The sequence below is a fragment of the Monoraphidium neglectum genome, assembly GCF_000611645.1.
Source record: "Monoraphidium neglectum strain SAG 48.87 unplaced genomic scaffold scaffold01078, whole genome shotgun sequence".
Classification (NCBI taxonomy): Eukaryota; Viridiplantae; Chlorophyta; class Chlorophyceae; order Sphaeropleales; family Selenastraceae; genus Monoraphidium; species Monoraphidium neglectum.
In genome coordinates, this window is record NW_014012550.1 from 1 (window position 1) to 12,652 (window position 12,652).

A 12,652-nucleotide genomic window follows, 5' to 3' on the forward strand; every position below is an offset into this window, starting at 1 on the left:
GCCGGGCGGGCCCCGGGCTGGCGGGGCCGGCGCGCCGCTCGCGGCCCCCGGCCTGGGTGCGGGCTTGGGCGCGACGGCCGCGCCGGAGAGCGTCGACTCGTTCCTTCGCGCGGTGGGGGAGCGGCTGGCGACGCTGGGCATATCAGTGGGCGGCGCCCTAGAGGCAGGAATTCTGGGGGGCCTCACGCCCGGCCAGATCGCCACCCTCAGCGAGGCGCACGGCCGCGGCAACGCGCCGCCCACGCCGGCGCCCGCGCCCGCGCCCGCCCCCGCGCCCGCGCCCGCACCCGTGCCGGCAACCCAGGGCTCCCCCGAAGCGCCGGCGCCGGAACCAGCTTCAGCATCTGTGGCGGCGCCGGCGGGCGCCGCGGACGCGGCGCCTGAGCAGCCGTCGAGCACGGACGCCTTCGCCGGGCCCTCTGAGGCGAGCCCCGGCGGCGCCCCGGCCGCGGCAGGCGGCGCCCCGGCTGCATCTGGGGCCGTAGGCGGGGCCTCCGACGACGACGAGGCAGACCGCGTCCTGGACTCTCTGATCGAGCCCGAGGGCGCGCCGCCGCCCGAGACGCGCGCGCTGATCACGCCCCTGGACCCCAGGCGCCTGCTGGCAGACCCCCTGCTCGCGCAGCTGCCGTCCTTCAACGCGTTCACCTACGACTTCTTCGGCGACGTCAGCGGCGCGGGGGGCGAGCTGCTGGGGGGTGCCCTCGAGGAGGGCGGGGCGGGCGGGCTGGGGGGCGGCCTGGATCTTGATCTGGATCTGGATCTGGCGGCGCTGGGCGCTTCGGATCTGTCGGCGCTGGGGGACTTTGAGCCGTTGGACCCGGCGCTGCTGGCGGAGGCGTCGGAGGGCCGCGAGGACGGCGGCGGCGGGCCGGGCGCCGCAGGGCTGCGCACGTGGGGCAGCATGGAACCGGACACCTCGGCGGCTGCGGCAGCTGCGGCTGCGGCGGCGGCGGCGGCGGCGGCGGGATCGGCTGCGGCGGCGCAGGGCGACGAGGCTGGGGTGGGCGGCGGCGGTGGGGCAGCGGAGGGCTCGCTGCACGGGAAGCTGCATGGACTGTCGCTGGGGGCGGGCTTTGAGTGACCCGGGGCGGGTGGAGGGGCGCTGGAAGTCGGGACGAGAGGCTGGCGGCGCTGGCGGCCGCTGGTCTCAGGCGGCCGAAGGCCAGGGCGCGGCTAGGCCGCTCGCGGCCTGCAGGCCCCCGCTCGGGGCGCGGGGGCTGCTCACAACACACACTCAACACAGGAGAAGCGGAGAGGAGAGAGGGGCTGGACGTGCGCCGTCGTTCTCGCGGCGCTTGGATGCGTGACTTAACCCTGTGACACTGCCTCAATTGGAAAATTGACGCATCAAGGGCTCCTGACTGCCCTGACTCTAACCAAGACTCGCACAACATTTACCCGTTTTGTCGCGGCAAGGACGCCACCGTTGTGCCCAGTGACGCCCTGTGATTATGTGTTTGTCGATGCGCGCGCCCCACCTGCGCATGGTGGGTCAAATCTTGCCAGGGGCCGTGTCGGCCGCCTTCGCGAGCGGCAGTGTGCCAGCGCACCTGCCTGCATCGCGCGGCGCAGATGCGGCATAACGGCAGCGCTCAGCCCCGCGCGCGCGTCCGCGCGGCCGCCCATGGCCAGATGCCGCCCAATTGCATCAGCAGCCATTGGCCCCTCAACCACCCACCCATGTTTTCAAACAACTTGCTTGGATTTGCTCCGCCGCCGGGCGGGAAGCCGTAGGCAACCTACATTTGTGCAGAACGTTGGCTGGCCCAGACGCCGACCGCATTGCTGGAATATCCGGGCTGCCTCTGCCACTCGCCGGCGCGATCCTCGCCCTCGGCGCCCTTTGCAAGGACACGTGCCGTGTTTGCTTTCAGGCCTGTTCAGGTGTCGCACGGCGCGGGCGCTACGGCGCAAAGCCGCTTTTCGCGCGCCCTGCACGAGAGCTGTCTCTTTGTTGGGTAGTCGGCGCCCTCAATTCAGGGGCGCCGTGGTGGTCATGGGTGCTGTGACGTGGTGCCCTCTGGCCCTCTCGTGAGGCGCCTGCCGCAGTAGGCATGCCCCGCGCCATGGAGGCCCCAGCACCTGACTTGTCACTTGACGCATTGCTGGGAGCGGCCACGGCGCGCGGCGCCGGCACGGGCTGCTGTTGGCTAGCACCGTAGCTCCTGGCTTTGTTATTTTCGTGGGCGTCCTTCCCTTGATCAACCATTGAGTGGGTAATAAACCTCCTGGATGCGGCGCGGACCAGTGGCGCCGCGCGGCCTATGCGCCACGCCGCCCATCCACTGTCTGCACCAAAAGTACAACTGCCCTGTCAGACACCAAAGCCGCCAGCGCTTGCAGTTTGTGTGGGTCGGCCGGGCCCGTGCATCTCCTACACAAAGCACAATTCACTGCGAGCCTGCGGTCGCATGGCACACTTGCTCAAGTGGACATTGGCGCAAGCATCCCCAGTGACGTCGCTCAGCGGTCACCCTGCAGCCTGTCACTGAGTCACTTTCGGGCTCCGGCGCCTGTGCAATGTGGAGGCATGTGGATTGCGAGGTGCGACAGTCAGAGAAGAGAAAACATCGATACATCACGCCGGATCAAGCAGATCTTGATCTGCCGTAGATCAGCTCTTGCGGGTAGCATGCTTGTCTCCGAGATCGCGTGTGGAGTCCTAGTCGGCGTGCTGTGGGGAGTCACAAATCCACTTATCAAGCGGGGCGGCCAGCTCGTTGAAAAGCGCAAGGCAGAGGCGGCTACAAGTGCCGGTGGGGGGGTGCCTGGTTGGGCGGCAGATTGGGCCGCGCTGCTGTCCACGCCGTCCTTCCTGGTCCCTCAAGTCATCAATCAGGTACGCCGGCACAGGCGGCACCACAACAATTCGTGCTGCCTTGCAGACTGTCGGGGGCGGCTGGCCGTTGTGGGGCCGGTCGGTCCTTGGTCACTAACACAGCACTTGCATGCCCCAGGCCCGACCTCTTGGTTCCGCAGCACGACACAAGGCCGCAATCTGTTCCACGAGCTATCATTTCCACTGCGGTCGACGCGCTTCTGACAGTGGCACGGGAAGCTCCTGCCAGGATCGCCATGGCCGCAGCACGCCCGACCCTGCGCTCCCGTCGCCCCTCCCCACATGCACCCCAAATCGACAGTGCGGCAGCGCCCTGTTCGTGCTGCTCCTCGGCGGCGACGCCCGCCTGTCGACCGTCGTGCCCCTCGCCAACGCCACCAGCCTGGCGGCCAACGCCCTCGCTGACGTGGCGCTCGGCGAGCGCTACCGCGTGCAGCTGCTGCTGCCCAGCGTCGCCCTGGTCGCGGGCGGCCTGCTGCTCTGCTCCTCCGCATGACCGCGGCAGCTTCCGTGCAGCTTCTCTTACGCAGTCCCGGGCCACGCTGACAGCAGCAGCTGCACGCTGAAAGCAGCAGCTGAACGCTGGAAGCAGCGGCGCGCTCGCTGCCTTTCGGGGTCGGCAGCAGCGGTTTGCCCTGACAGCACCGGCGTCGCTGCGGAGTGGGAGCGGCGGCATGGTGCGTGTTGAAGAACTCACCGCAGCCGATGGCGGCAGCGCTGCCGCGGGCGACGGCAATTTTTCTGAGCACGGAGATGGCGATGGGGGCCCCCTTTCATGTTGGGAGGCGGGGCCGCCGGAAGTGGACGTGCCGATCGCTGACCTGGCGGCGGACATCGCAGCAGACATGGCGGCAGCCGCCGCGGCCGCCGAGGCGGCGTGGACCGCGTCGTCGGCGGCGGAGGCGGCGCGGCCGCCGGCGTCAGCCGTCGCAGGTCCGAGTGCGCTCGCCCCTCCGGCCGCCCCGCCCACAGCTGCCCCCACGTCCGCGCCCGCCCCGCCCGCCGGCGGTCCCTCGCCAGACGCCCCGCCTGCCCCGGCTTTGCCACCGCCGCCCGCTGCCGACGCCGCGGCGACGGCGCGCCGCGAGGCGTTCGCAGCGCTGCGGCCCGCCTGCTCCAAGCTTCTGCAGCGGCGCGGGGACGCGGCGGCGCTGCGCGGCGGCCTGTCGGAGCTGAAGGCCGCTGTCGCCGCGGCCCCGCTGGCGGGCTTGGCGGCCTGCTGGGATTACGTATCTTTCCCTTTGTTCATCGCCCTCGATTCGGCGGCCGCTATCCGCCGCCAGCGCGAGGCTGAGGCGGAGGCCGAGGCAGCAGCCGTCGCCGCCGCCGCCGCAGCCGGCGGCCGAGCGCAGCTGGCGGCCGTGCCGGCGCCGGCGCCCGCGGCCGCGGCGGCCGTGCCCGCGGCCGCCAGCGACGCGGTGGCGGAGGGGTTGCTGGAGTGCCTTCTGCTGCTGGTGCGGCGGGCGCCGCCGGGGGAGGCGGACCAGCTGGCGCCGCTGCTGGAGAAGCTGCTGCCCCTGGCGCAGCTGGGGCCGGCGTACGCATCTGAGGAGGTGGGGGCGGCCGCGGCGCCTGACGCTCGGCCGCGAGCCGGACAGCTTGAGTTGTGACGACGACTGCGAAATGACTAAAGGAAGCACGCGCTTCGCGCCCCGGAGGGCCATCATCAGAGCCCCACGCCTGAAAGCCAGTCGGGCGTTTTTCGCGCGGCCGCGGTGCGGCGCCTCTCCAGCCTGCTCATAACCCACCCTCCTCCTTCGCCACACTGATACGCATCAGACCCGTCTGAAAACCCTCGAGTGCCTCGAGGCCGCCCTCCTGCCCGCGGCGGACACCGCAACCGACCCTGGCCGCGCCGCCGTCGCTTCTGCCGCCGCCGCAGCGGCCGCGGCGCCCGCCGCGCCCGCGCTACTGTCGCGGCCGGAGGCGGCGCCGCTGGTCGGCGCGCTGATCGTGGCGTGCCTCTCTTCTGCAGAGGGCGAGCTGGCGCTCGGCCCCGCGGGGTCGCGGGCCGTGCGCGCGGCCGCGCTGCGGGCGACGCGCGCGCTGGTGCTGGCGGCGGCGGGCGACGTCGACGCTCTGGCCTTCTTTCTGCCAGGCCTAGTCAGCGGATTCAACAAGCAGCTGCTCGCGTCAGGTGACACTCGGTGACACTCATGGCCTTTGAGATTGGCTGTCGTCCCGACTTTGAACCCAGAGGGCGCACGCATGGGGGCGGCAGTCATGCGTGTCCACTCCTGTTCATGCATACTTGCATGCATGCACGCTCGTTGTCATGCCGACCTCTTCTCCTGACGGCCCATCTCGGCCCGCCGCCCTCCCTGCGAACACGCGCGCACGACGCCTGCCGCTAGGCAAGGGCGCCGCTGGCGCGGGGCAGACCGGCGCGGCTGCGGGCGCCGCCGCCGCAATCGCCGCCCTTGAAGGACTAACAGACGCCATCCTATTGGTCCTCGGGGACGCAGCCGTCGCGCCGCTGCTGGAAACGGACCCGGAAGCTGCTCGGCAGCTGCGGCTGCAGCTGGGCGGCGCGCCGCTGCCGCCGGTGGGGGAAGCGGAGGGGCCCGAGGGTGTGGAGCGCCAGGCGCTTGCGGCGTTGGAAAGGATGTCGCTGTCTGTCTTGGCAGACGGGGCCAGCGGCGGCACGTTTGATGCGCATCCACGGGCGCAGGATCAGGGGCAGCAGCAGCGGCGTCAGGCGGAGGACCAGCAGCAGCAGGAGCAGCGGCGGCAGCAGCAGCAGCAGGAGCAGCCGCGGCGCCTGCGGGTCAACCGGGACGCCGATTGGCTCGTCAGCACGAGCCGCCGCGTGCAGACCGTCCTCGCCCTCGCTCTGCCGCCGCTGATGACGCACCCGCGGCCGTCCGTGCGGGTGGCGGTCGCCGCCGCTGCGGCGCGCCTGCTGGACGGCGCGGCGGCCACGCTGCACGGCAGTTGGCAGGCGCTGACTGAGATCCTGCTGACGCTGGCTCAGGACGAGTGGCCGCAGGTCTCAGGGTTTAGTTGGCGCTGGCTCGCGGGGCAGCAGCAGCAGCAGCACGAGCAGCAGCAGGAGCAGCAGCAGCAGCAGCAGGAGCAGCAGCAGCAGCAGCAGGAGCAGCAGCAGCAGGAGCAGCAGCAGGAGCAGCAGCAGCAGCAAGAGCAGCATCAAATGCTGCTCAACGCAGGCGCGGGTGGCGGAGGCGGCGCGGCGCTCGGGGCTGGGGAGGAGGAGGGGGCCGCCGCTGGGCAGCGGCGGGCGCGGCTGGGCAGTCTTTTGGGATCGCTGGCGCGGGAGCTGCTGCCAGCCGTCAGGGGCGGGGCGGAGCGAGGGGCGCTTGCGGCGCGGCGGCTGACGACGGCGCTCATGTGTTCTGGTGGGTGGAGGGGCGTGTGCTTTTGGTGTGTGAGTGTGATTGTGTGTTGTGTCGTGCGTGTTATGTCTGTACACCGTATCTGTATTTGTTCGATTTGTGTTTGTTTTGTTTTGTGTGTGTGTGTTTGAGTGTGTGCGTGTGCGTGTGCGCACGCGCGTGCGTGCGCGTGCATGTGTGCGTGCGCGTGTGTGTGAGTGTGTGTGATCACACGAGTCTCAGTCGAACCCATCCGACCTGGTACACGATGCCCAACCCGGCAAGCGGAGGCCACTGCCGGTGGCGCAGCGGTCGCTGCCCCCACAACTGCCGCCCTCGGCAGCTGCGCCAACCAACTCCAACCACACCCTTGTCTGCCTCCAACGCCCTCCCCTCCTGCAGGCCCTGAGGAGGTGGCCGCGGCCCTGCTAGATCCGCCCTCGACACTAGATGACCTGGCGGGCTCGCTGGTGCGCTGCTTTGAAGCAGACCCGTCCGGCGCCGCCCTGCTGCTGCACGCACCCCCGGCGCCGGCCGGCCCGTTCGCCTCCGCGGCCGGCGGCGCGGCCGCGCCGGCGCCGGCGCTGCCGCGGATGCCGCTGGCGCTGGTGTATCTCGCCTCAGACCCGTCCTACTCGGCTGTGGCATCCGTGGCGCGGGCTCTGGGGCGCCTGGCGCGGCGCGCAGACCCCTCAGGGCTGCGTCACCTGCGGCGGCTGTTCGAATCGCTTGAGGCGCGGATCAAGGCCTCGCAGCAGCGCGGCCAGCAGCAGCAGCAGCAGCGGCAGCGCGCGTCGGCGGCGGCCGGCGGCCGGCGGCGCGGCGCCGGCCTCGGGGCGGAGGGGGCCAGCTGGCAGTGCGAGTGCACGGCGGCGGTGGCGGTCGCGAGCGAGGTGGTGTTTGGCGCGTCGGGCGCGTGGGAGGCGCCGCGGCCTGCGTCTGTGCAGGACGGGCGGCCGCGGCTCGAGGCGGACGGCGGCGCTCCTGAGACCTTGCCAGGGCCTGGAGCCGGTTGCGGCGACCTTGGAAGCTATCAGGACGGCGTGCCGGCAGTGGGTGAGGCGGACGCAGAGTTTGAGGCGCTGACGTGGCGCTTCCTTGAGATCATCACGAATGAGCGGCTGTGGGGCCAGCCCACCAGCCAGCCGCCCAGGGACGACGCCGCCGCCGCTGCCGGCGACGCCGAGGCAGCGCCGCCTCCACTGTCCGCCCAGCTGCTCGGCGAGAACGCGCTGCTGCTGCGCGCGCTGTGCGACGCTGCCGGCGCGGCTGCGCGCTGCTTGGGGCGCCGCTTCGCCGGGAAGCCGCTGCGCGCGGCGCTGCTGCCGCTGCTTGAGCGGCTGGGGGACCCGTGCGCGCTGGTGTCGGACGCGGCTGCCGGCGCGCTGGCCTGGGTCTGCATCGCCTGCGGCTACAACCTCGGATTGCGCGACCTCGTGGGCTCCAATGCCGACTACGTCATCGACGGCCTGTGCGCGCGCCTGCGCGCGCTGCGCAGCCGCGGCGGCGCGCGCGCGGCGCAGCTGCTTGCGGCGCTGCTGCAGCGGTGCGGGGTGGCGCCAGAGCTGCTGCCTCTGATGGCGGAGCCGCTGAGGGGCGCGCTCTCGGTGAGGGCCGCAAAGGGGGGGAGCAGGGCTGCCTATGAGCAGACCGAGGCCCCTTTTGGCAATGGGGCCACCCATGCAGACGCCCTAGCTTACTACAAAGGATTCCCCGCCTTGCTGACTGTGCCTCGCATCAGCATGGGGCGCCCTGCTGATTGACGCCTGGCATTGCACTGCGTTGTGTCACATGTTTGCACACCGTACCAAGGCATCCTGCCCCAGTCTGCGTTGACTTGCACCGCGCTTGACCCGGCATGTAGGCTGAAACTCTGCCCACCGCTCCCCGCTCTCCAACTCCCCTGTCCCCCCTCTCCACCGCCCCCAAGGCGCTGAGCGTGCTGGCGCGCCACGAGCAGCCGGGCCTGGTGCCGCCGTTCCTGCAGGTGCTGCGCTGCGTCGCGCAGGGCGCCGGCGCCGACGCGCGCGACCTCGCAGCCGCGTGGTGCGACGTGGACGCGCGCGCGCGCGAGGTCGCTGCGGCGGAGGGGCTGCTGGACGGCGACGGTAGCGGCGACGAGGCGGCGGCCGCAGCCGGCGGGGCCTCGGGGGCGGCGAGCGGCGGCGCCGGCAGCGGCATCGGCCCTTCTGAGGCAGCGCCGGGGATATTGGAGGTCCGAGAATACTTCCTGTCGCGCCTCGAGCGGCGGCGCACCGCCGAGGCTCTGCCTGGCGGCGTGAGGCTGCCGGCTGCCGCGGACGATGATGGCGTTGTGGAGGAGGCGGAGGGCGGGGACGCGGAGGAGGGGGACGGCGGCGGCGCGCCCAGGGTGCGCAAGCTGCTGCTGCCCGCGCCGCAGCTCGAGCAACTGGAGGCGCTCTGGCGCCGCGCGCATGGCGCCGCGTCGCTCGCCTCCGCCGCCGCAGACGCCGCGGCCCCGCTGCTGCTGCAGCACGGCCTGCGCAGCGCGGTGCTGGCGCACGAGGTCGCGGGCGCGGCGCTCCAGGCACTTGCGGCGTCCACAGAGGCGGCAGAGACCGAGCAGGCGCTTTTCGAGACCCTCCTGAGCCGCGGCCCCGGCGCCGCGCTGCGGCCGGTCCGCCCGGAGACGCCTCGCCTGCTGCCGGCCGTGGCGGCGCTGTGGGGGCCGCTGCTGGCGGCGCTGCGCGCCAGCTCGAGCGTGCCGCTGGTGGAAGCTTCCCTGCAGCTTCTGGCGAGGCTGACGACGCTGGCCGGCGGCCAGTTCATGGCACGGCGCCTGCAGCGGGAGGCGCTGCCGCTGCTGCTACGGCTGCTCAGAGACGGGCCCGCGGCGGCGGCGCGGGCGAACGCGCTTCTCGCGGCGGCGGCGGGGCCGCCAGGGGCGGGGGCCGGCCCGGGGTCCGACTTGGGGGGCGGGCAAAGCAGCGCGGACGCGCAGTCGGCGCTGCTGCGGCCGTCCCCTGTGGCGGGCCGCAGCTCCCTTCTGCTGGGCCTCGAGCCCGGGGCCGGCGCCGAGGCAGCTGCCGGCAAGGCGGCAGCATCGGGAGTAAGCAGCAGCGACAGCATGGGCGGCAGCGCCGGTGTCGGCGACCGCGGCGGCCACCTGACGCGCGCCGCGCAGCTGATGTCCTCGGCCGCCCTGGCCCCCGCCGACGCCGACGGCGGCGCGCTCGCGGCCGGCGCGCTGCGCCGCGTGCAAACGGCGGTGCTGCGCTGCCTCGAGCAAGTGTGCGCATCGGACGGCGCGCGGTCTGCGTTGGCGGGCGCCGTCTGGGACGTCGCCTCGGCCGCGGCGCCGTTCCTGTCCGACCAGCACCCCCTGGCCCTGCGGGAAGCTGCCGCGAAGCTGCTGGCCGCGGCGGCGCTGGCGGACGCGGATGCGGTGTGGCTGCTGCTGTTTGATCTGGCGGCGCATGGCGGCGAGGGTGAGGCTGCCGCGGAGCTTGGGGCGGTGTCGGAGAGGACTCTGGTACAAGCCATCGACGACGGCGGCGAAGGTGGAGGCACGGCACGTGTGCAGCAGCAGCAGCAGCAGCAGCAGCAGCAGCGCACTCAGAATTTGCAGCGCGAGCAGCTGCCGGGGTTGCAGCAGCTCCTGCCCCCGCCGGCCCGCACACGACCTGGCAGTGGCCGCAGCGGTCGGGGCAGCGGCGGCGGGGGCGGGGGCAGGGGCGGTGGCGGGCCCGCCCTGACACCTGAGCTGGCGCGGCAGTGCGGCCGGCGCGCAGCTGCGCTGCTGGCCCGGCTCGAGGCCCCGGGCGGGGCGTGTGCGCCTGGCGCATCTGCATGGGATGTGAAAGCCCTCCGGCAGCTCGAGCTGTACTCGAGCGACGCGGCCGCGTGAGTGACACACCGATGCACTCCATGTCCCTTTGTAACAGCGTATGACCTGACAACAGTGCTGCCTCAGCGTATAAGCGCCCGGTTCTTTGGACTCCTCCATGTATATGCCCACAGCTCCAGGGGCGCAACGCAACTTTGCGTGTTGCGTGTAGGACGTGATGGTGACGTGTTCGTGACAGGGTGCGCGGTCCGCATAGGCGCTCGCAAACGTGGCGAGCACCGGCAGACACGAATCACAATGAACAGCCAGATGCCCTCTGCAACGGCACCGCAACAGCCCTGAGACACCCTGCTTAGGCAGTGCCTTGGCAGCTGTCAATGGATGACTGTGCCAGGCGCAACAGCCTTGTGCGCAACCACGTCGAGGGCCCTGCCCATCGTGTCTCCTTGTTAAGTATAAACTGTTGTATAAATTTATACTAACTGCATCGATAAGCGCGACGTTGAACACCTGCACCGCTTATGCAGATCAGAACGATCTCGCAACGCGAGAACAAAATGAGAATTGTTGCACCGTAGATATAGCTATCAACAAACTTTGATTTTTCGTGTTGCTAGCCGGGGCGAAGTGTGCCTCTAGGCTCGGCCGCCGAGCGTGGTGCAGTGCTTTGACAGCGGACCACTGCAGCTGCAGTGCAGCATCGCCCGGCTGCTGGGCCCCGCCGCTGGCGCCGGGCCAGGGCCAGCCCATGGTCTCCCGGTGCATACTAGCCATGGCGACGAACTCGCTTCCTAGCTCGGTGTCGCCAGCCCTGAAATTCCAGGTGAACAGAGGGAGCTTGCACCAGCTTCGGGGTCCTCGCCTACTCAGCAGCAGCATGGGCATGGACCTCCCACTTCCATCTGCCCCGTCCCGACGCATGCATTTGCACGCTCACGCCCACGCCCACACCCACGCCCGGCCCACAACACCCCCAACAGGTGGTGGCGCAGCAGGGTCGCGCGCGCACGGCTCTGATGACGCTGCCGCACTATGTCGTGGAGACCCCAGTTTTCATGCCCGTGGGCACCAAGGTGTGCGGTGCCTAGGGCCGGGTGCGACACGACTTCATGACTACAGCCCCATTATACATTTGATTCAGTGTGCATCTGCACCCATTCCTTTGGCCGGAATGCAGAAGCAGTGCCGAGCGGCGCCCCAGCCCGAATACATCAAAACGGCAACACCATGCCGCATAACCGCGCCCCCCGCATGACCCGCCGCGCTCCTGATCCGCTGCAGGGCACGGTCAAGGGCTTGACCACCGAGCAGCTGCAGGATCTTGACTGCCACATCATCCTGGGCAACACCTACCACCTGGGCAACCAGCCGGGCCACGAGCTGGTCAACTCGATGGGCGGCCTCCACGGCTTCATAAACTGGCCGCGCGGCATGCTGACAGACAGCGGCGGCTTCCAGATGGTGTCGCTGCTGCACCTGGCTGACATCACCGAGAGCGGCGTCGAGTTCCAGTCGCCGGTGGACGGCAGCCGCATGCTGCTGACGCCGGAGGAGAGCATGGCGATCCAGAACGGCCTCGGGGCCGACATCATAATGCAGGTGGGGCGGGCCGTGCCGCGCCTGGGCGGCGGCCTTCCCAGGGAAGCGGTTTGCCATGCAGCCAGCCTGCACTACTCATTCATGTGTGCATGCAGCTGTCTGTGAGCAGGATCGACGCCAGCCTTGTGCTTTACGGCCAAGTCGGGCGCCGACTTGCTGTACCCAAACCCCTGAAAACTCTGCGGTCTGCAGCCTCCCGACGTGCACACCCCTGCCCGCCGCCGTCTCCACACCCACGATACACCACAGTTGGACGATGTCGTGCCGGCCACCAACGTGGACCCCCAGCGGTTTGAGGAGGCCACGTACCGCACCACGCGCTGGCTGGACCGCTGCATCAAGGCGCACAGCCGGCCGAACGAGCAGGTGGGCGCCTCGGTCTCACCACCGCAACTGCGCCCCTTTTGACCCCTTGCCATCATGTTGCTCGTGATGTGCAAGCGTGACTATCCAGCCACACCACATGTAGACACATCGGGCAAGTGGCGCCCTCCGCCTTGCTCATCGCACCTGCCGCCCTCACCAACTTGCGCGCCCCGCAGAGCCTGTTCCCCATTGTCCAGGGCGGCTTTGACGTGCGGCTGCGGGACATCAGCCTGCAGCAGCTGGTGGAGCGCGACTGCCCGGGCTACGCGATCGGCGGCCTGGCGGGCGGCGAGGGCAAGGACGTGTTCTGGCGCGTGGTTGCCCAGAGCACGGCGGGGCTGCCGCCGGGCAAGCCGCGGTACGTGATGGGCATCGGCTACCCCCTCGACATCGTGATCTGCAGGTGGGCGGGCGCGCGCAATCGGACGGTACGCCGCACACAGACGGGTGCGTGAGCGTGCATCCAGGGCCAGGAGGGTTCAGGCCCTGGGTGTGCCGGACGACGGTGGGCGCGGCGCGCTCAGGAGGTGGGGAGCGCTGGGCGGGGTGCAGGCGGGGCGCAGCCCGCGCGTCAGGCCCTCTGCCGGTCAGAATGGGGAGGCTGCGGCGCTCAAGACCGCTGAGCCCAATCGGCCTCTACCTCCGCGCCTCGACCCCGCCACCGTCCTTCACCAGGGACACACACACACACACACACACACACAC

At 70.7% G+C, this 12,652-nt stretch overlaps 4 protein-coding genes across 4 annotated transcripts; all 4 read left to right on the forward strand.

Moving 5' to 3' along the window:
• Positions 1–88: 88 nt before the first annotated feature.
• Positions 89–1,084, forward strand: MNEG_6567 (hypothetical protein; the record flags this gene model as incomplete). The annotated part of the gene is made up of 1 exon (XM_014044954.1): positions 89–1,084. A coding segment is annotated over one exon (996 nt), but the record flags the coding sequence as incomplete, so codon positions are not given.
• A 1,551-nt stretch (positions 1,085–2,635) lies between these two features.
• On the forward strand, positions 2,636–3,338 carry MNEG_6568 (hypothetical protein; the record flags this gene model as incomplete). Its single annotated transcript, XM_014044955.1, has 2 exons — positions 2,636–2,842; positions 3,144–3,338. The coding sequence occupies 2 exons, from the start codon at positions 2,636–2,638 to the stop codon at positions 3,336–3,338; spliced, it is 402 nt and encodes a 133-aa protein (XP_013900409.1).
• Positions 3,339–3,516: 178 nt separating this feature from the next.
• Positions 3,517–10,042, forward strand: MNEG_6569 (hypothetical protein; the record flags this gene model as incomplete). The annotated part of the gene is made up of 5 exons (XM_014044956.1): positions 3,517–4,395; positions 4,622–4,979; positions 5,197–6,198; positions 6,577–7,781; positions 8,105–10,042. 5 exons carry the CDS (start codon positions 3,517–3,519, stop codon positions 10,040–10,042), a joined length of 5,382 nt encoding a protein of 1,793 aa, XP_013900410.1.
• Positions 10,043–10,754: 712 nt separating this feature from the next.
• Positions 10,755–12,402, forward strand: MNEG_6570 (queuine tRNA-ribosyltransferase; the record flags this gene model as incomplete). Its single annotated transcript, XM_014044957.1, has 5 exons — positions 10,755–10,805; positions 10,963–11,055; positions 11,264–11,581; positions 11,831–11,947; positions 12,124–12,402. 5 exons carry the CDS (start codon positions 10,755–10,757, stop codon positions 12,400–12,402), a joined length of 858 nt encoding a protein of 285 aa, XP_013900411.1.
• Between the last annotated feature and the right edge of the window lie 250 nt (positions 12,403–12,652).